The sequence below is a fragment of the Ciconia boyciana genome, chromosome 2, assembly GCF_034638445.1.
Source record: "Ciconia boyciana chromosome 2, ASM3463844v1, whole genome shotgun sequence".
Classification (NCBI taxonomy): Eukaryota; Metazoa; Chordata; class Aves; order Ciconiiformes; family Ciconiidae; genus Ciconia; species Ciconia boyciana.
In genome coordinates, this window is record NC_132935.1 from 145779972 (window position 1) to 145802714 (window position 22743).

At 38.8% G+C, this 22743-nt stretch overlaps 1 protein-coding gene across 2 annotated transcripts in view; it reads right to left on the minus strand.

Annotated features, from left to right (window-relative positions):
- The window catches only part of RSU1 (Ras suppressor protein 1), a 110699-nt gene that overhangs the window by 63273 nt on the left and 24683 nt on the right, over window positions 1-22743 (minus strand). The window contains exons 4-8 of one of the 2 annotated variants that reach the window (XM_072854387.1): window positions 21028-21148; window positions 17273-17391; window positions 15664-15746; window positions 15280-15394; window positions 1350-1482 (exon numbers count right to left, since the gene is read on the minus strand). In XM_072854387.1, coding sequence (XP_072710488.1) covers window positions 1350-1482; window positions 15280-15394; window positions 15664-15746; window positions 17273-17391; window positions 21028-21148 — 571 coding nt within the window. The remainder of the gene's footprint in view (window positions 1-1349; window positions 1483-15279; window positions 15395-15663; window positions 15747-17272; window positions 17392-21027; window positions 21149-22743) is intronic. The other variant, XM_072854388.1, reaches the window with a different exon arrangement.

Here is a 22743-nt window from a genome sequence, read left to right on the forward strand (position 1 = left end):
GTCCTTGAAACTGCTGTCCTCATGATGCCCAGAGCTGTCCCTGTGAGAACTGCATGAGGGTACTAATCTACATTGCTCAGCAAACAGAAATATAAAAATGGCAATGAAAAAAAAATTACAAAACATTATCAAGAAATCTAGATGCAGCTACACAATGGACTATGGGGAAGGGATGGTCTAAAGAGGTACACAGCTGTTTCCCTACACCATGTCTGTAGTACAGAGTACTACTGGAAGAAGGGTGTTGAAGTCTACTTAAATCTATGAATAAATCTATCTTGAGAACAGATATTACCGCTTAAATAACAGGACACTTCTGAGACACACAATTTTTGTAACCACTCTCCCATCTGTGATCCTTTTCACTTAAATTCTGTAAATTAAGAACAGCCTACAAAAGCCATTGCTGGATCATTTAGTTTCATATAGAAATTTACATCTCAGTTACTTAATTGGAATCCCAAAACCTTCACTTGTGAATACTCTCCTTTGGTAATTGAGTTCAGACAGCTACCATATAAAAAAATTGTCAGAAATGCTTCTAAATTATTAGAATGTATTTTTTAAATAAAGGGGAAATGCAAAAACTAACTTTCCAACGTAGAGGTTGTACTGTGTGTTGTACTACCTATTGCTTCTAGGAAGACAGTATCAAGGTTGTTGCCAGGCATGTAAAAATAACTTCCCATCTAAATTTTTTACTGTGGACTGGTAACATGGAAATTTTTACTGAAAAGAAATATGTCAATTCAGTGAACAATTAAAGACATTATTTCCTAAACAAATGCTTAGCATTTGTACATAGAATTTTGAATTAAAATGGAGAAGTCCCAGCATGAGGTTTATTTTTTTCCAGTTACGCTGTTGAAGAAAGTACTAGTATCTGTATTTGAATTGCCAGGGTTGTAGACTTTTGTAAACCAGTCCAGATCAAAATAGGTTTGAATTCTAGACATCTCTTTCAAAACATAACCACCTGCATCCAAAAACATTAACAAATATCCATTTCAGTCTATAAAACCTTACTGTACATACTTAAAATTAGTACTTCTCAAAGGCTTGTAATACTTGCTCTTTTACATCTCTCATGTTACTTAATAGCACTTAGAAATTAACAAGAAATGCAGGACAATATCAAACAGTCTTTGTGTTTTCCTAACATGTCTAAATCACATCTATTTACCTTCTTGTCAGCAAAATTCCTTAATATAAATGCACAGGTTTACATATTTGCCCTGAATACCAAGCTACTGCATAGATTATGAAAGAAGAGCGTAGCTGATAACACTCTGCCAAACACACTACAGGAAAAAAAAACAACACAGCTACGGTATATAAGTGATACTTACTATTTATATGTTTCTGAACGAATGTATTCAAAAACATGAGATACTCCCAGCTGGAACTGGTCAGCAATAGGGGTAACCCAAGGATTGTTCTCCGCTTTGAAGACTTGCTTTTGACCAGTCAAATCCAAATTACCTGAAAGGAATTAAACAAAACAGCATACGAAAAAAATTTGAAATATGAAAAATTTGAAAGAAAAATCTTGCGGTGAATATAAAACTCTTCATTTGTTTCAGCAAGTACAACCATAATAAAAGCAAATATTTCAGTCTTAGTGAAGAGGAAAAGGATGACATCGCAGTTCCCACCATGATTGATGCAGTTCTGCTCTATTCATTTCACAGTGCTACTACATATTGCACAACAGGATTGAACAACAGGATTACATTGCATATAATGTTTATACATCAAATTAATTTTAAGCAGGACCTAATAGTGCATAGGTGTTGGAGTGTCCTTCTGCAGGTGAGTAAATTCACTCAGCCCAGGCAGAACAACTGCAGTAGAACTTGGGGCTTCCTGATTCCTAACTCCAAACCTCCTAGCTCTTGACCAGAGAGCATAACTCGCATAACTCGACCATTAAACATAATCTTCAGGCCTATGGGACAATTCAGCAAAGTATCCCTCTCCACCATGGCTTGCAGAAATGAAAGAAGAATGACACTGTGGTAGGAGTTTGCTCTGCTGAAGCTCAGTATTGCAAAGCATTTCTCGATCACTGCTCCAAGCAAAATGTCAACAAGCGATGCCCAACAGGCTTTTTGTCTTCCCAGTGCCCAACATGTTTTTTGTACCGAGATCCTGCCACTGATCTGTGGTTATAGTTCTCTATACTGAGAAAAACAAGCAAAAACATCATTCTTGCAACATGCCAGTTTTACCTATTCTGTTGACAGGAAGACTTAAGAGACCAAACCAAAACAGTACATGCTTTACTGAAACTGCTCATGACTGTGGATACAACAGGCTGAATTCCAGGACAGTCTAGCCATTGAATTATTTCCTCGTGTTCATTAAATTAAAATAAGAAATCTGTGCTACCATTCTAAATTTATTTTTGTGAATTTTATGATGAAGAGAGGCCTACTCTCCCCCCTGAAATCTAAAGTAATAAATAATAATAATAAAAAAGCTTTAACTATGGGAAACAAAGCAAAAAAAATTACAAGGTTCTGAGACTGACTGAGCCAAGTTATCAGAGAAATCTGAAATCAACCTGATGTGCTAGTTTTTAAAAATTAAAGGCACTGGTGTAAGTAGCATGAACATACATGCATGCTATGGGAGCTGCTGCAAGCCGTGTGCTTGCTGGCCATTTCAGTGCATGTTCTACATTACAGCTAATCCTTGACGTGTTTCTCTCCGTAAAAAGGGTTAACACAATTAGAGTAAAGACAGACCACTATACCATGTGAAAAGATGTCATGCACCTCATATCGGCCTATCAACGAGTTACCATTACCTTAGCAGGCTCATCTGTCAGCTGTCCGAGGCCTGTTCTTTTGGAATAACAACAGGCAGGGAGCACTTCACCCCTCTGTCAGTCAGGCGGCAACTGCCCTCTCTGCCTCACGCTTCAGTGCGCCTCGTTAGGAGCCTCGCACCCATCTCCTTTATTAAGGGCCGCGGCAGCCCTGTTCTAACAAGGATCAGGAAGCAGGATTAAGCACTGTGACAAAGAGGACCTAACAAGCTAGAAGCTGGTGTGTCTAAATCTATGCTGGCTCAAGGTGCAGGCTCACGCTGCTCGCTATTCAGTTTTCAGGCAGAGGCCACCAGGGAAGCAAGCCAGCACTGTGATTAGCCGTAACCCTCTGACCGGTGCTGCTATGAAGATCATGTATCACTCAGGGGCTTGCTTTGCAATTGCAAATTGGATTTTCCGTTTTATTACCTGCAAAAAACCACATACATTGCTCTCCAAAACTACCAACGCTGTAAGCACCCACTTGTAATTACAGTTCTGCAAGTACCGCATCAAGGTAAAATGATCAATCTGCATACAACCAATAAAAATAGTTAAATTTGGGGAGGCAAGCTTGGCCCCTCATGGGTCAAACTCAATGTTGCTTACAGGAATAAGTGACACATTCCCAAGATCCCAATAGCCAGGGTCTCAGCTGAATCCTCTCGTCCCGAGCTGTGTCATAAATTTACCGCCCAGGGGACGCTGACATATTTTTCCATCCCCGCAGCATAGTGTGCCCACTTCCATTCCAAATACCACATGGCCCATTTAAACATAATTAATTGTAATAAATACTACTCTACTAAAGCCAAAGAAATCTTACAGCAAAAAGAGGACGCAAGCAAAATGAACTGTAGGTCTCCATGCCAAAGTAATCACTTCATTTTCCTCCGCCTTCTATTTTTCCCAAAAATGCACTGGGGGCAGGTACAGATACTCCTTTTTACCTCCAGAGGGAAGGGGCAGGCAGAGGCCCTGAGGGTAAAATTAATCTCATTACAGAGAAAACTAGGGCACCCACAGGTCCCTAATCTGCACTAAAACCCATGCCCTCCCTGCCCAGGACGCCCCTGTGCGAGCCCTCCGGGCAGCAGCTGGCCTGGCAGCGCGTCCCACCGGCTGCCTACAGCTGGAGCGAGAGGCCAGCTGCCCCCCACAGCCCGGGGTTTGAACTGAAGAATTTCATGAAGTGTTGTAGTGTGAAAAGGAACAACCCGTCTGTCCTCATGGCAAGCACCAGGCAGAGAGCGGGTGCTCCTCCATAGGCGAGTAAAGAAGGGCTGTCTCACAGAAAGCAGGAAGGACAGGGCACCCGGTGCCTTATACGCCTCCCTGCTCGATACCAAAATTTCCATCTGGAAACTTAAGGACACAAATGGGCAGAAAATCAAGCAGGATAAGAAGTCACAGAGAGCCTGGCCCACCTTATGAGCACTAGGGAGGAAACAAAGTCTTAACACTCCTGCCGTAAGGCAAGCCACTTGAGAACAAAGAAGCCGTATAATCAAAACAGACAGGATGAAAACGTCACTCCTGCATAACCATCTATTGCTTGGGGCCATATCCTGGTGTCCATCCTGCGCTTACAACTAAACCATATGTGAATCGAGGGCTTACCTAGCTCTGCTCCGGCTGCAGGACATCCAGGAGTCCCAAGCACAAGGCCAAAGTCTCAGTAACATCTCAGGAACAGTATGTGCTGGGGTAACACACACACGGGAGCCCTGCATGAACCCTTCTGCCCCAGTGCACGAAGATGAACCCAGCAGTGTGGAAGAGATGATCAAACCTGCCCGAAGCAATGGCTCTGGTACCATGCTCACTGCAGGAGTGCTGTGCAACTGGACACCTTACAGATGTGTCCCTGTCCCCCCACACCCGCAACAGTCTTTTTTTGAGAAAACACCCCAGGTGTTTTTTTTATGGCGGCACTGTGCTAAGAAATGCTGTTATTCCATCCCTGCAGCACTAGAGCCATGGGCCAGGGAAAGAGCAATGGCAGATATGCCTTTATGCATATTGTCTAACAGCAGCATCAGCATAACACTATCCCCAGGCCTTTAGGAAATTTATACTCTTCTGCTACACAGATCACATCAAATCCCTTGGATATTTTTAGTAAGCAAAAGACAGAATTGCCGCTAATAAAAATCCAGTACTGAAGATTCAATCACAAAATACATTAGGGTTGGAGATTGCATTGGTCATTGCTGGTTTGTTCTTTCCATGTACATCAGCCTATTAAAAAATATTTGCTTATCATCTCTAAAATTTGGCATAACTAGTAGACTAAAATTGTATTTCTTCATAATGGACTTAAGGTTCTTGCTATTTTGCCATACTATAAGAGACCAACTCCACAGAAATGCATTACAGTCACAGCCTCTGGTAAGAGAGGAGGAGAAGGCTATCCTTAAGACTAGTCAGCACAGCCCCTTTCCTAGATCACAGAAATGTTTTTCAAATTATTTTTGAGCACTTCTAAAATTATTCTTATAAATAAATAATCAAAACTATATATCCCAGAACCAAGGTCTAACATGCTTAAAGAACCTTCTAATTTCTAAGCCTGAAGGATACTTTTTTTAAGCTTTCTATCTTGAACAGACACAGATTTCCAAGTAGGAAGAATGCAAAGTGGATGTATGCTGCTACCAGTGAGCAGACACTGAAAAAAAGAAGAGAGTCTGAAAAAGAGAAGAGCAGAGATAAAGGTCTAACAGCTGAGTGCTGTGAACAACTTGCACAGAATGACCAAAAGCCTTCTAAAAGGAGCCAGCTGTATGGTCTTAGAAATACCCGATCTTGGCTTTTTTTTTTTTCTGTCTCAGCACTCATTGTATCTAAAGATGATCCTGAACCATTAAGTTTGATTGGATCAGTGTGACAACTTCTGTGTTTAACCCACCTTAAAAACAAATTGTTCCTATGCCCAACTTGTAAGTTGTGCAGACCTGAAAACTGCCCGCTGCCCAAATCTCTTGTTAGCTGCCACCTAGAAGCTACAGTAAATAGATCTACACCAAAAGAAACCCTTGAAAATTCAAGGACAAAATCAAAGTATCCATATTTTTAATTGTCACGTATTCTAGGTTATGCCATCCATTGACTAAAAATACCATTTATCACTGCTTAAATTCAGAGCTCCCACAGCCATGGGTGGACAGAAGGGACATCTCATATGACAGTGGGCACACCCCATCCTGAGTGATGTTAAAGGGAAAAGGCAGCTACAGTTTCCCTGCACCTCCCTCAATAAATCTATCCTGCATTTGATCAAAAACATGATAGTTAATGTTTCTTTTTATTTTCCTTCAGTGCTGTTGAAATAAAAAGTGGTTTGTGTCAACATTCATATTTTGCTCAACTGCCTGCAAAGGTCAGAAAAGAGCTCATAAAAGCAAATAAAATGCTGCCTCCTGCAGTCGTGTTTGCAGAAAGTGTCAGAGCCAGTGATAATGCTACCTATCACTTTGACCAAGGGTGTCTCCAGACTTCCCAGGCTCCTCCTGTCCATTAGATCTAGCCTGCAAGCACCTCTTATATGCAACTATAAGCCCCTCATCCTCTTATGACATATAATATACAGGGTGTATAATATTCACCCAATGTATGTATATTTAAGGTATAGTAAGGCATGACTAGTGTACATAGGCATTACTTCAATACAAACAAAAGAAAACAGAATGAACACAAACCTGACTTGCCCTTTCCACTCGAACGCCCCTTGGCAACACTTTAAATACTTTCAAAAATTAAAAGGTGAAATGAAGTAATTAAACAACTCTGACATTTGAGAAGCGAACATTGGCATTCAGCATAAGAAACATGATCCTAGCTGTAAAATACCAGATCAACGCTTCTTTGTAATGGTTTAAATTCATCCCTAGTGGAGCTTCATTAAAATCGATGGAAATAATTTTTAGCCTGTATACTGCTGAGTTTCACATCTGCGTCCCATTGATACTCTGACTCACCTTCCAGCCTACACTCTATTGCACTGACCTCAAGGAGAGTCCTCAGGCTGTAACACATCCCTTTTAGCAATTCCTCTTAAGACTGCAATTTAAATGTTCTTTCCCTTTACAACACAAAGGTCTTACTCTCTCACTGTCGTACATAAGGACAGGAGGAATGAAATTAGTTTTATTTCTTTATTTAGATATAAATACCCTTGAATCCTGTTTTATTAAAGGCTAAGTAAGGGATCAATCCACTACACTAAATTTAAACTTAGGTTATATGTAAAAATATGTCTGTCCTGGCTTGTTTTAGATTTGCTTTACACTACAGGGCTTATAATTTTTATTACTTTTGTGGCATGTACTTTGTCTCCATAGAGAGAGAGATTGGTTTAAGCGTGGGGGTGGAAGAAATATCATGACTATTATGTCATAAAAATGATACCAAAGCAATTAATTGTGAATGATGTCTTAAAAACCATGTAAAAAAATGAAAATATATACTGATTTCTATGCCACAAAATGTTATCAAAAGCAAATTAGTTTTACACCAATCTTAAGCACATGTAAACTGTGCATCGGTAACTCATATTATTCCTATAAACAAGTAAGATTATCTCTGTTTTGAAGACCTCTATCACTTTTGAAGGATTAGTAACAGAAGAGAATGGATTTAAACAGTAGTTATAAAGGAGCAGTAAGACAACAGAGAGCAAAGACTTCTTGTACATAAGTGAAGTGTGACTCAATCTTTTTGGAACCAGCAGAAATATTCACAAAAATATTCAGTATGATAAACAAATCTACAGCTCCATAGCATATGTCGAAAATATACATTTGCTTACTGATGAGTTTCTATGCACTAAAAGAAAACAACTAGTAAATCTAAACCTAGACTGAAGCGCCTCCAAAAGATCGGTCCCAGCAACACTTTTGGCCTCTTGCCCCTACATTCTTGTACTGGAGAAGGTCTAACAGTATCACTTGGAGTCAGCAGCACTTCAGAGAATCCCGAAACAGCATTTGTGGTGGTTTTACATAACAGGGGAAAAGGTTCAGGCAGGCCTCAAATAACAAGAAGTCAGATTCAGTACATACAAACCAAACAGATACTCCAGAGCATCCATCACACAGAATTGGGCGGGAAGTCTTCCTCTGAGTGCTTTCCTGACCACACAGATGGGAATGTCTGCAGCCTCACCTGTGAGCGTTAGACAGGAAGCTCCAGGGTAACAGAAGGCTGAACGAGCAATCTGAAAGCCAAACACTGAAGCCTAAGCCCATCTTCAGTTTTACAATTATTTTCAGGGACAGAAAACAGGAGTGCAGATGTTGTAACATCACACATTATTCTAACGACTTCTCAGATGTAAATGAGAATTTCCAATAATGAGTTCAGAGATTAGATTAGACCCCAACTTGAATGTTCACTTGAATACATCTAACAGTAGATCTCTGTGTCAGTTCAGTAATTGAAGAGTTTAACAAAGACATTTCAAACAGAAAAACACCTGGTCTGAAAAACTTCAGGAGATGGAGACTTTGCCAGTGGTGGCTTGTTCAAATGCTTCATCACTGTTAAAAAGCATTCTTTATTTCGGTGCTGAACTGAGCTGCCTTAGTTCTCAAACACTGCTGCTGCTTCTGCCCATGTACAAGAGAGAAAGATGACCTGTGCTTTCTTCTCATGGAGTTAGTGAGGATTGGCAGCTAAGTCTCCTCTCACTCTTCCCTTTGATAGGTTAAATAAAGACTAAATATTCTGTGTGATCCCAGAATAGCTACTCCATTTGCTTCAACTCTTAGCAAAAGGACCACAGCTGAAATAAAGTAAAAGCAGACCAACTAAATCTTGAATTCTTTACCCTTGACATAAAGGTGAAGTGATAGAGGGCAAAACTGGTATTGCCTCAGCTACTGCTGTTACAGTTCTATGGGAAGAGGATTTTACTTTCCAGCACTGTCCCACCTCAACCTTTCACAGAAGAGAGTTTAAAACAAAGTGAATTTAGTCCTGAGATATTTATATGAAATTCCAGCGTCATAGCAAAGGTCAGCCAGAATCATTATACCAAAGCGTAATGGGGCGTCTGGCACGAGGAGACTTTAACTCCAGAATGTATCAGGACTGAAGATGAAGCCCGGGAAAGACAACAGAATGGATGAAATGCTGAACTTCTCCATTAAACCACATTTCAGGTGTTAAGTACAGGCAGAATACAGACCTAACCTGGCTGGGCAAACTCACATTTCCATATTCAGGTGACAGGAGGAGTGGTTAACTCTCTGGGAACAAGGGGAGAGCCCTGGCAATTTCTACCATCGATCCACACAACAAACCTGACCTTAGCAGGACAACTAGAAGAAAGAGTAAACAATATTAACATTCACAGATGAAAGCCACAAACAGGAACTTATTCAATGCAGCACACAAGGCACTCCTAGCCAAACAACACTCTGATAATGGCTTGTACTTCCACATGACAAATCACACTGTTTCAACAGCCAAACTCCACCACACACAGCCTTCAGGTACCAAGGCAACCAACCCAGCTGATGCCATCGTGTGGGTAGCTAAGGGGAATGGCAGAAGAAACAGCATTTTGACAAAAATCCAAGAAATTATTGCAAAATGTTTCCTATATTCTTTCTAAAATTATTTCAAATTACTTACAACTCAATTAAATTCATTTCTCCCACATTCCTAATGTAAGAGAGACACAATTTATCAGAAGACCTACAAGTATTGCTAAGTTTCACCAATTTCCTTCTTTGAAAGGTGACACATTGTGCTGGAAATACCACTTCCTTCACTGCTCTGTGTAACAAATGTCCGGTGCTGACCAGGATCTCGAGGGGCAAACCGACAGCCACTGCTAAGTGTTCCCAGTGAAGAAACGCAAGAAACACACTACATGGCGATGATTTTTGGAACAAAGGGAATTAACGTGATGTCAAAGTAGTTTAACATCAAAGACGTTTTAATGGCACAGGAAGTATTACAGGCTTAGAGGATCAGCATCCCAATTTATTCTGAAATATATTGCACATTTTTTCCAACCTCAGAAACTCCCTTGGGATTCTCAATTACACAGGAATTCAACAGAGCATTCTCTCTTTGAAGGGCCCCTATCAGACCAAAATCTAGTTAATTTAAAAATATGAATTCAAAAAGGATCCACTGTATTGCTTTGGCCCCGCACCTTTAAAACTTCCATTCAAACACAGGTTGCCAAGTACTCAGAAGAGCAAAACCACTTTAAGTACCATGAAACACGTAAAATTAACCAAATTTAACAACAAATATAACATTTGCTCAGATTGGCTCTAATTTTGGTACTCTTACCTACCACAGCTCCAACAGAACAGATGCAATATTTGCTGACAGAAACATCATTATTATGCTGATGGTACTTATAATCAGAGTACAGTCAACATTAGGAAAGCCTACACACACTGTAGTCATCTGAGAAGTGACAGTAGGACTTACATATTTTAAAAACTAATGTAAGATCAAATCTGAATCTTGGGAAGTTTGGCAAGAATTACAGCAGTGTAAGGAAATTAATGTCTGTGGTGTAAATCTAAATGATGGGATACAGAAAACATCTTTCTGTGCGTAATGAAACTGCAGAGTTGTCATCTCTTCCCATACACCTTAACTCCTAGGAATCAGCCTGTTTATGACTCTGTGGAATCAGCCTGGTTTCTAACTACATAAAAAGTGGTGGGTTTTTTCCCCCCTTTTTAAACTTAAAATAAGGCTAAAATGAGAAACACAATTAGAATATTCACAAATTTTCAGAGCGGCTTTTCTTACATAAATAATCGGTCCATGACCTATCTTGTTATGTACATTTTTCTATTATTCCTTAACTAGTAACTGCTACATCAGTAGTCGTAGAAAACAAGTTATTTTGTTTATCCACTGGGAAGTTTAGTAAAGCTCCTTACTTTCTTACATCACCTTTGTCTTAGTTCCAAAAGTAGAAACAAGTAATTTTTTTAAAATTGCAAAGTATCAATTAGTTGTTCCACTGCTCACACCTGGAGTTCAAAGAGCCCCAGGATGTTCAGGCTTCCAACAAGCACCACAAACCTGTATTTGCAGGTGTGAGCAGCGTTGTGTTGTGACACAGGTAGAGTGCAGTGACAGTTTATACAGAAATAAGAAAAGTTTGGCATTTACATCAAGTATATTTAGAAAAGAAATATCTTTTGTGAAGTAAGTGATTCCTATGTTTGCACATGCCTGTTATAATTACCTAAGTAAACAGCTATTTCAATTAATATTAACTTGAACAAACAACTGCAGCAACTACTTTGCGTAATATAATATTCATTCACAAATTCTAGAGTCATTTCAAAAGCCTAAATTTTAAAATGTCTTCTTGTGATGGAAATATTGAGACTTTTGGCAGGATTTCTTGAACTTTCTATTTAAAGCCAATCCTTTATCCACAGAAGATAATTTAGCTGTTCCAAACTAAAAAATGATGAAAGAATTACTTAGCCATTCTGACATACAGATTTAATTTACAAAATGTTTCACCCTCCTTAAAAAGGAAAATGGCTACTTATGCCATCAAGTTTTTTTTTCTTTTTTAAAGAGCTTGAATTTTCCACTTTTCAAGCATGCACCTAACTTCACAGTTTTGATAGTGTCTCCCTTTACCTGAGGAAATTATTTGATAAACTAGAACAGTATTGAACAGCATACTTAAAAGCCATTAATGCCAACACTCAGTTTTGGAAAAAGAGGATGGTAATTAAAAATGTAGCCTTAGAAATCACTGTTCTTTCCATATGCATAGACATGAGTGAACTCCATGTACGTGTGCACACATGTGTGTTGGCGGCAGGGTAATGAACACAGTCAACGTTGGAATCTGGGTTTTAAAAATCACGCCATTTGTTTCCACATCAAAAATGCAAACCTACAGATAAGCTAGTTACATTCTCTGGGTGGCTATTTATATTTAGCTACAACTTGGTGAATATTCTGCACCATATACTACTCTTCCACTGCTGACTCCGCTAAGAAAATCTTTTATGTGGCACATATGGGTCCATGCAGATGACCATACAATGAACTTAAAACATCATCACTGATCTTACTAATTGCAGATGCCACTTTACGTGGTTCTCGTTTCTACTCTGCTTTCTTTCCAAACACTGTTCCAGTTGTTAAATGGTCAGAATACACGAAGTGACAGATTTAGTGCTTCCCTGGCAATTTATATAACTGACTGCAACTCTGTTGTTGCAGTGAATCATGATTTATTTGTCTCGCAATGCAGCACATAACCTTTTAAATGCTAAGGAAAAAAATGCCAGCGCTTCTTTAAAGTTTATATATGACTGCCCACCACCATTCCTCATCTACAGGGTTTTGAGAGACAAATGATAAAAACAAGCTGCAAATTCCACCCACCTACTCCCAGCCATTTCCTGCATTCATCACTCACACGTACTGTATTTACAGACAAGCGCCCTCACCCAGAGCACCAGTGCACTCTTCTAGACCCCTCTTTTCCTCCTGGGCAAGAATATTTTTCTTAAATTAGTGATAGGTATTCTCTGCTAAACACAGAGGAGAATAATACTCATCTCCCCCAGCCCTCTTACTGGCGTGTGCCACGCTCAGTTGGGTCAGGTGAAATTAAGAGCAGAATGCAGGGTTTTATTTATTGGTATCTCTCTCCATTCCAAAATTGTGATCCCAGTGCCCTGCCTGTGGCCTTTTCTCATACCGTACTCTCCATGCATTCTTCTGCACTTATTTCCATTACCTTTAAAAACCAGTTTAATGTACTCCTCTCCTTCTCCTCATTCAAATACACTGTTTTATTCTGGTGTTTATATTGTGCTCATCTCCTCGGTAAATGAACATCTAATGACTCATTGCTGTCCACCAGTGCCCGAACTAAGCCAGTCAAAAGCCTTCAGCACCTTTAATTATGAAAGTGATAATGAGAGAGGAAAGACTGTTTACTTTAAATGGAACAGCAGTACCTCCAATTAATGCAAATAGGACCTGCTCATTGAAAAGCTATTTATCCAACATGCACAGCACAAAGTATTTGGATAGTTCTCCTTACATTATAATTCAATTTTAAAAATTTAGGAGGGAGAACTCAGACAGCAGATAAAATTGTTTTTCCCTCAGATGACGACTATGGATTTAGCAGTCCATTCATTAGGGTGTAACACTCGCATACCACCTTTCTCTAGCAGACTTTGAAACTGTCTGCAAAGGGGCCTGCTTCTCTAAATTGTCCTAGTTTGCAGAAGGGAAAACAGGGCTGCAGAGATGAAGTGACTTTTTCTAATCATTCAGCAGATTCATGCTTGCCTGTAGCCTGCTCCTACCTGGCCTCAAACAAGCCCTCCAAAGCCCAGCCTGGTGCTCCATTTACTAAACTCCATTCCCTAAGTGTCTGCCTAGATGTTTAATAAACAAGGAAGAACATGGCTTTGCACAGTAAATATGCTTGCAAGTTGCACAAGTTACAAATCTAGACTTCAGTGTAATGTTCTCTGGAACTACACCCCAAAATCTAAGCCATTTTAAATATCTGATACAGTTCTAGTGCTACACACATGGCATAGACTGCAATAGGAATTGCGCCAACCAATCACGAATGAGGATCTTGGGTAAGACCATAAAATGAAATACTGCTAAATTAATACATGAAGAGGAAAGGATAATTTATAGAATAGCAGTTGCATAATGAAGAATGGAGAATGACAAGCACTTAAGCTGTGTCAATGCACCTCATCTTGATCAGGTGGGGCAAAATTACAAGTCCTTTTTCTACTAGACTGTGATATTGTTCTATAATGTAAACAAATGTTAACTAAAAGGAGAAATGCTTGCCTTGGCCATCCTGAGTTTTGCAGGTCAGTGCAAAACAAACATCAAGAATTTTGTTTCAAACATTTCCATTTGGTTTGGACAATGATGGTAAAACCATTCAGAGTGAACTTGCTGTTATGCTTGTAAGGCAGCAGCATGTTTAGAACATTCAATTAGCCACAGAAGGTGGTTAGACTCAGTGCAGCATTTAACTTCCACTTTCTGGAAAAAAACAAGGCTATAATTTAGGAAGCTACAGAAAAGTATATTTACAGATACTACACACTTCTGAAGTGTTATTGCTGTTGAAAGAGACTTTATAAATAAATATGACTTTGACAAAAAGCTAAAGAAAGTTTATTCCTGTGTCAAGGAATAAACACCTGAAGTTAAGGAAACGAGCAACTTTCATCTACCAGTGGTGAGAGGAAAAAAAAAAACAAAAAACCACCACGCAGCATCATATAGTCCACTAGATTGATAAAGGCAAAAAAAACATGGTGGGTAAACAAGTAAGAGTCAAAACAAACATCTTCCCCTACCTCATAGCAAAAAAAAGACACTTTCCTTTACTGTATAAAACAAAAAGCATACATTGCGGACTGTCACATTTATGCACACAGCTGCCACATTCTCTAGTGGGTCAAAGCAAGTTCTTATGACAACAAATAATTCTACTTTATCATGCTAACTTCAGTCACTATCTTTCTGAGTTTTGGGAACTATTATTTGGAAGGTACTAGTAGAAACAAAGAAGCTTCCCTATATAACAGTCCACAACAACAAGAAACAAGGAATAAACCCTGTGCAACAGATGTTTCAACAAAATCTAACTGATGCAGCTACATTATTTCCAACAAAAATAATTTATGACAATCTTTAAAAAAATCTGAAACCAAATTCTGGCTTGGGGCAAAGAGGCACAATTTCTATTGAAGTTAACACCCCTCACACAAAATGGAATACTGCAATACAAATCCAGCAAAATCAATACTTAAGTTTCAAAGAAAAACTACCTTATAGGTTGAAGGAAGCCACTCGTAATGATATTTAAAAGGCCAATTTCACAAATTCAAAGTATATCAACCAGCTCCACTGCTTTAAGTAAAAGAGCTGTCAGCTCACTAAGGAAGTTAGGCTACTAAAACAAAAAAACCCAAAAAATTCCTCTAATTCAGCTATATTTTACTCTAGTTGATCAAACTTCCATTTTTACAGGAACAGTCACAAAAAAGCCACTTATACTGCTGTCATTTTTGCTTAATATAATTTTGGCTGATCCAAACAGTGTTCTCAAAACCCAGCCAGACACATGAATAGCTTTGCAGACCCAATATTTATGGTATGTTATATAAAGCAAGATGCTATATACAAATCGGCAGTCAGGTGTACTAATACACAAGGAAAACCTAACATGTAAAAACCTAATAAAACCAAACACACATCATCTTCTGGCCCCTCCTGGATATCCAGTAGGAGTGAAAAAGTGAGTGTTTCTCAGGGGAAAGTAAATATTAGCAGCATTGACAACTTAAGCATAATCATCTCCTACAGTTTAACAGCTGGTTTTGTTTCAGAGGAAACACAGTGCATCATCATCGTTATTATTCAAATAAATAAATGATCATCCATAATCTTACCTAGTTCTGGGGGCAGCACAGTAAGACGATTTCCCTGGATATGAAGTTCCTTAAGCTGAGTGAGCTCACCAATTTCTTTAGGCAGTGATATCAGGTCATTGTCTCTAAGACTCAGCTAAGAGTAAATATAAAGTAGTCAGCACAATTTTCGGTTATCATAAAGCAGCCTAAAACAGAACTCTACTCCCTCTGACCCACCTTTCTCCTAAAAACTCAATTCTTCCAATTTATTTACAAGTGTCTGCTGGTAAACAAGAAACAGTTCCAGGTGTAGTGGTCTATTCCTGCAAACATACCCTACTACTCCTCAAATTGACTAGATTCTATTCCTACAACCGTTGCAAAAGTGAATTGATTTTCCAAGAATTTAGATAAATTACTTACTATCTGCAACTTTGTGAGCTTCCCAATATCTGGCGGCAGGATTTCAAAATCGTTGTCACTTAGATAGAGTGCACGCAGGGTGGCTGCAAATTAAATAGCAATATATAAACAGGGTGGCATATAACCCAACCATTTGAGGTCTAATCAATAAAAGAGAGTCAGGTTTGATTAATAACCCTGACTTGGTGAAAAGCCTTTGACATACCCAGGGCTCACAATAATAACAAGCAGGTTAAACTCAGATTTACTGGCTTATTGTATTGTTGGTGAGTTCAGGAAAACATTTATATTCAAAAGGACTGGCACAATTAACAATTTCTGCAATAGTAGATTCTGGCATGTTCTGGCATCTAGTCTCAATGCTCAGCTGTCAGAATACAGTCATTACTCTTTATTACCCCCGATTCTTATTCATTACATCAATTTGCATCCTAAACGAACATTAAAAAAAAATCATGTGTTTTTTGGACAAAGACACATCTATGTTAAGCTCTACAGAAAGCACAGCCTAACACTGGGAAAGAGACCTTAAAAGAGAGCAATACATAAGACTCAAATTGTATAATTTGTCATTTCCATGCTTAGTCTCTACGAAATTCACAGAAAAAGAGATGACCCAGCACAACCATGTTGCTTGCTCTTATTGAACAAGCATGCGTGACAGTTTGGAAAAAAAAAAAAAAAAATTAAAATGGAGACTCACAAAGAACTGTTGGGTGCAGCGGGAAGGAAGGTGGTCAGGTCAGCAAAACCTCTCCTCCCCACCAGAGAGGAGACCCCATTTCTCTAACACAGTTTATTCCTCCTCCTCTTTTCATTTCATTATATGTGACCATTTTTAATAATGCTGACTTAAAAATTTCCCTCTGCCAGGTTACAAACACAAAATCCCTCAGACAGCGACACTCCTTCCTTTCCCCTCACCTGTCACTTTTGCTGCTAAATGCACCGATCCTGAAGTCACGCCAGCATCGTACACTGAAAAGACCAGTAAGGTAGCAGAATCACTGAAATCCAGAAAGTGCCAGAATTCAAGTTGCTTAGGCAACCATAATGCAGCCCTTTTGCACATATGCATTACAATACCTTTATTTTAATTCTCTGAGCATGTATTTTTAACATGTGCAAAGGTCAACTTAGCTCTACCATTCCTGTGCCAAGCTTTGTAAGCTTAGCATGTTTTTTTAACATACTGGTCACTTCAACATGCACAAGCTGTTAAAACTATTTCAGTAATGAACTATCGGGAACATAATAGTTTCCAGAGTCAACACACAACAGTTGCCTTGCGAAACAGTTTACTTTCCCCTGAGGCTCGCAAGCACCCACGAAGTTTTAACTGAGTGTGGGACCCAAGGAAATATTACTCAGAAAAAAACTAATATACCATTACTAACTAAGTCTTCTCATGTCCAATGGTGTCAGGTGACTGTATATCAGTGATAAATATTGCTGAACTATGTAGAAATATTCAAGAGATATTCAAAGAAAAACATAAATATCAGAAAAAAATTCTGTTGGAGTTTGGTCTCCATCAAATAAATTTCAACTGCAGAAAGCAAAGCACCATATCATGAAGATTTGTAGAGTTTTTAGAAAAGTTTCTTACTCAGATAGAAGAAGTTTCCTGGTAGAGAATTTTCATTTAAGTTGTTGTAAGTCAAGTCAAGAACCTCCAAAGCTGGTAAAGAGCCAAATCCCCTTGGCAAGGTGTTTAACCTGTTCATGCTGTAGGTGAAGAGGAAAAAACAGAACGTGACATCAGTATTCACTTCATCTGGTAGGAATAATACAGGCAATACAGGAGTTTCATTTCTAAAAAATGTAATCTACACCAAAATTCCCTTTCATTTTGTTTTAAAAAGGGCTTGATGCTACAAGATACTGAGCAAGCCTTTTTTGACGCAGACCTTTTTCAGCTTTTACTCTCATAAATATGCCCAAAACTTTTGCACTCACAAGGGATCCCATCTGTTACGTCAATCAACAGCCACACCTGAAACACAAAGCAAAAGGGAGAGAGGTGCCACGGTGCTACGCTCAGCTTAAAGTGTGCCACTGAGTAAGCTGGTCCTTGGTAGATGACCTATCTTCTAGCTAAACTACAAATTACCCCTTTGCACAGCATATTTGCCATCCGCCATTGCCCCATACCACACAGTTCTTCACCACAGTACCAAATACAACGAGGAGTACCTCGGCTGCACAGTGTTTATGTTCATTGATAAATGCTGCTCAAACCCCTTCTTAAGAACAGCAAATTTGTGTCACTAGATAACTATTGATGCACATGAAGCATGAGGTAAATAAAATGTCAGCCCTCTGATTGATGAGGCTTAGTCTAAACATAGCTCCTTCAGCCAGTCTTAGAGGGTTTAGAATACCAGTTCCTACTGGCAAAAGCCAGAAGAAGATGGGGAAAGCTAACAGGAGAAAAAGGTGTCTCTGAACCTGGAGCAGACAACAGTCTGACCTCAAAGGGCTTGAATGAGGGGATCCAGATAATCGCTAGAGCTGCTGCAATGACAAAGAAAGGCAAGGAGCTGGAGACGATATTCATAGCACCTTACTGTTTGTGTACAGGCTAGAGCTCTGGCTGCTTATCACAGCAACAGAAAAGAACTACCAGCCCATTATTTACGCTGTCCCTAGTGTACATACACCAAACATATAGCTTGTTTGTATGGATCTTGCTTCATTTGTCACCTGGGTTTGAAAGTGGAACAGAGAAGACAGGCATCTTCAGGATGAGCATGTACAGGTAGCTATTTTGAACTGGATTTTATTCTTACAATGGGAAACAATCATGACCTTTCACATGTTATCTCTAAACATATTCTTAATTTGACTCTCCTTCTGACACAAAAAAAGTGATAAATAGCAATAGCTACAACTGAAGTCAAGAGAAGATACCATGTGAATTTATGAAGAGTGATGTAATGCTAAAAACTATGAAAACTCAAGTCTAAGTATTAACAAAGTTGGGTACCCAAAAATAATAATGACTTTTGGCTCTATTCTCTAGGGCCTTCCCTCCCCCCCATGCAATGTTTGTCAAACACTGTGCTATATACTATGTGATAAATACTGTGAAAGACATCTACAGGACACTTAAGCCCATCTTCTAAAAGTCCTTTGGACACTGAATTAAACACAAGAGCAGCTGCACCTCCAGACTAAGCATGATGACTACACATACAGAATTTCTTTTACAGACTCTCAGACACTAATCTCACTTTTCCTCTCCCACTTCTGCATAAACCAGCCCACCAGAACAAGAACTTTTAGAGATCAGCTCTCTGTAGCTAAATTCTAAATGAAATCATCTTCCTCCTCATCCCCGATGAGAAGTCCTACCACAGACATGCACTATAGTATTACTGTTGCAGTAGTAGCTATTAAAATACAGAAAGGCATTCTGCACTATTGCTACTGCAGACTTGTCACTGCTTTAAAAACTGCTCTTCATGTCAAACAGGACTAAAGAAAGCAGCTCCCTTTTCACTAGTTAAAAGAGTAAGTGCCCCTGATGGCCTTCCCTTTTGTAAGCAAGGAATAGGGAGAGAAAGAGTGTTCTCCCAATTGACAACAGGCAGAATGGTATCTATTCTTCGGCATGGAAGAACCAGCTGAAAGTCCCTGCCCAGCACTATTCAGCCCTGCAGAAGTTCAAACATTGAGCTTGTGCCACAGAAACCGTGCCACAACTGCCTTCCAAATTTATTTTTTTTTTTTAAGCTTTCAGTGCAGCAGTACACCTTCCTTCTTCCCACCCCACTACTTGATCCTTCTGCACCAAAATCCTCCCCAAAATCATCTATGCTCTTATTCAAGCTTCCCCTCTCCCCCAGAGGGTTGTTTTGATGCCCTGGGTGTACACATGCACTGCAGATAACAAGAGGGTTTCTGAGCTCCTCCCCCCCCAGCGCCAAACTATTAGATCAGAGCAGTTTCCCTTTTCACTGCTTCCAAGGACTTCTGAAGTAGAATCCATTTTGGAGAACTAAACCTGTGTCTGGAATAATATGCATAAGGAGGAGGTTAAGAAGGAAGAGCATTTAATCTACAAGATCTTGGACCACATGACACACAAAAGTGGCAACTGCAGTTCCAGACCTGAATGTCTGCTGCTCTTAACCCAAAGTGACCTTTTGTACTACATTAATAGAAAAAAAAAAATGTAGTGAAGACCAGTACTTGAACTACACAAACATTGTCACTGCTTCAATCCAGGGAAAGAGCCCAACTTCTTCCTCCCGCTACACACTGCAACACGTCTATATGCCATTCCAAAATATGGATTTTAACTCTCAAGGCAAAATGCTGCTTTTCAGAGCAAATATTAATTCCTTATCAAATCCAGGTTCAAACAGATATTAGGGTGTGCTAGAGATCTAAAGGACCAAATAAAGACCAGAGAAGACAGATCATCATGAAAACATTTATTGGCATTCCAACAGTTCAGGATGCAATTCAATTATCAGCACTTTACAAAAGTATCTAAAGCAGGATACATAGAGCCTAGTCAAAATCATTCGATATTTAAAATAGTAAAAAATTGACTGTGTGATTAAGGTGTTCAGAATTTTGAATTTATAAGATACAAGCATTCTTTCTATGAGAAGCCTATAAAGCTAAAGCTTGCCCCTACTAGTGGTTTCCTAAGTAGTTACACTTTAGTATGTCCAGTTAGTTTTGAGAAGGTTCTGTGCTTCACATTTATTTTCTTAATAATTCAAGAAAGTCTTCTGCAGCTGCAGTTATTATAAACTATCACCAACTCTGCTGGAATATGGTATCCGAACACTTAACAGGAATGCCTCTGTCTTAAATTCAGTCAATAGTAGCTCTTTGAATTAAATGCATACCACATTTAAAGATTTGCTGCTTCTTTTGCATGTTTAATAGAAATTGAAATTTCTTTAATCCCAAATTTGGGACTTTGGAATTAAAGTCCTAAATTAACATGGAAAAATTAGTATTTGGTTTCTTTTATTTATTTTTTTTTTTAACAAAGCAGAACAGAAGATAGAGCCTGGCTCTTACACAGCAACCACAGAATTAAGAGACAGTTGCTAGGGAAGTAAAATTCAATAATTGTTAAGTTTGACTTCAGTATTAGATGAATGTGAGTTGCTGTTGCCCTTAAAGGGTTATCAGTGTATCAGAGTAAGTGCTTGATCACTTAAGTATCTGATTATTCAGGACACTAGCTAAACACTCTGAAGCCATAATTGCCGAGTTATCATCACAAACACTTTCAAAAAGAAATTTTAATAGCAAAAAATAAGAAGTTCCAGTTTCAGTTGCAACAATGTTTGACAGCACCTCTATTACAGCAAATTTTTGCATCAGGATACGCACCCAAGGTTCAGGTGTTTGAGCTTCTGAAGGCTGCTAATCTGTGTAGGCAGCTCCTCAATCTGGTTGTTGAAAAAGTTGAGCACTTCTATGTTTCTCAGGTCTGCAATGTTTGCTGGCACAGCTGTGGAAAAGTTTTCACAGTGAGAGACTGCAATTAGAGCAAGCTACCTAGACTACAGATGCTCTACCAGCACCCGTCTTTTGCTCTGTACAGTGGTTGACAGTAGAAACAGTGTCTAATAGCTATCACAATAAAAGCAAAAAAAAAAAAAAAAAAAAAAAATCAAAAAAGTCTCCTATCTGGAATCTGTTCTCATTGCCGAGAGCAGTCACTTTGTACTCTTCAGAAAATTACTAACAGTATTGTAAACTATTTTGACTAATGAAGACCATTGCAGAGAGAACACTCTCGCAGACTAACAAAGAGAAGCAGGGCTTCCTCTGCGTTCATGTAGCACACAGGTCTCAAAAGAGCAGAGCTTAAGAGACTCAGATCATGTCATTGTTTGAGTTGAAAAAAAAATGGATGATACAAGTTGCTACACCAAGATAACAGTTTTATTAAGCATCTTTAATAGCAAACATGAAATAAAAATTCATCTTTAGCAATGGCCCATTCTGCTTACTGCTTAAGTAATCTAGTATCCAAGTTCTTGTCCATTTAAGATTCAACAACATTTACAAAAATTAAAGTTCAGCTCTAAAAGACAAACTGTTCAGCCAAGCCCATTTTCAGTTACCTCCCATGAATGAATAACTTACCAATGTAACCATGTATGTGTATTGGATTAGCAACAAACCAATACCTGGTTATTATCTAGAAACATGAAAAATAAGGCAGAAACACAATACGAATATGCCTGTGCAGACGAGGTTAAGCTATTCAGATTTGCGTCTTTTCCCCTTTAAACTTAGTGAGATTTAAGCAGGCAGCTGAGGTTTACATAACAGGAGGGTGGCAAATCACCTGCACTGAAGCTTGCACCTGTGTTCAATATTCACCTTGGTTCAGTCTCAACTTTGACTGCATCAGGAACCCTTGGAGCACACATCTAAATAATCAGAAGCTTTTATGAGGCCATGATTTTCTTTTATTTGTTGGCATGAGGCAATCTCAGCCTTAAAATGGAGTCAATAATGTTTACAAAGCAGAACATTATAGTATGTCACATTTACTAGATTATAAGCCTAATTACATTGTGAACAATAACAGGATCCCTAACAAACACTCTAATTACACTACATAAATATTACTGTAGAGGGTCATATTCATTGCAGGAGATTTTTAGCAGACTTTTTTTTATAAAGTCATTAAGGCAAATCTGAACATTTAAAAGCCATCTCTCTCTGGTATTTTCCAACCAGTCCATGCATATCCGTCACTCAATGATGGCAAGAGTTATGTGCTTTCAGGAAATAAAGGGTAACGTACTACTACTGTTGTTTTAAATTAGTCCCTAACAGAAGATAACTGAGGATTTTAATTGACATAATTCAGCTGTTTCCAGCCTCAATATTTCACCAGAACAGTAATTACCAGTATTAAAATGTTTTCCTTTCAGAAATTAGACTTTATAATTTGACTTTGATGAGATGCAATGGATTGGCAAACCATGCTTCTGCCTTCTCAAACATATACTATGTTTATGCAAGACTAGGAAGCAGAAGTACTAGCAAATCCAGGTTGTAGTTTAGTCAAAGCCTAAAACAATACAG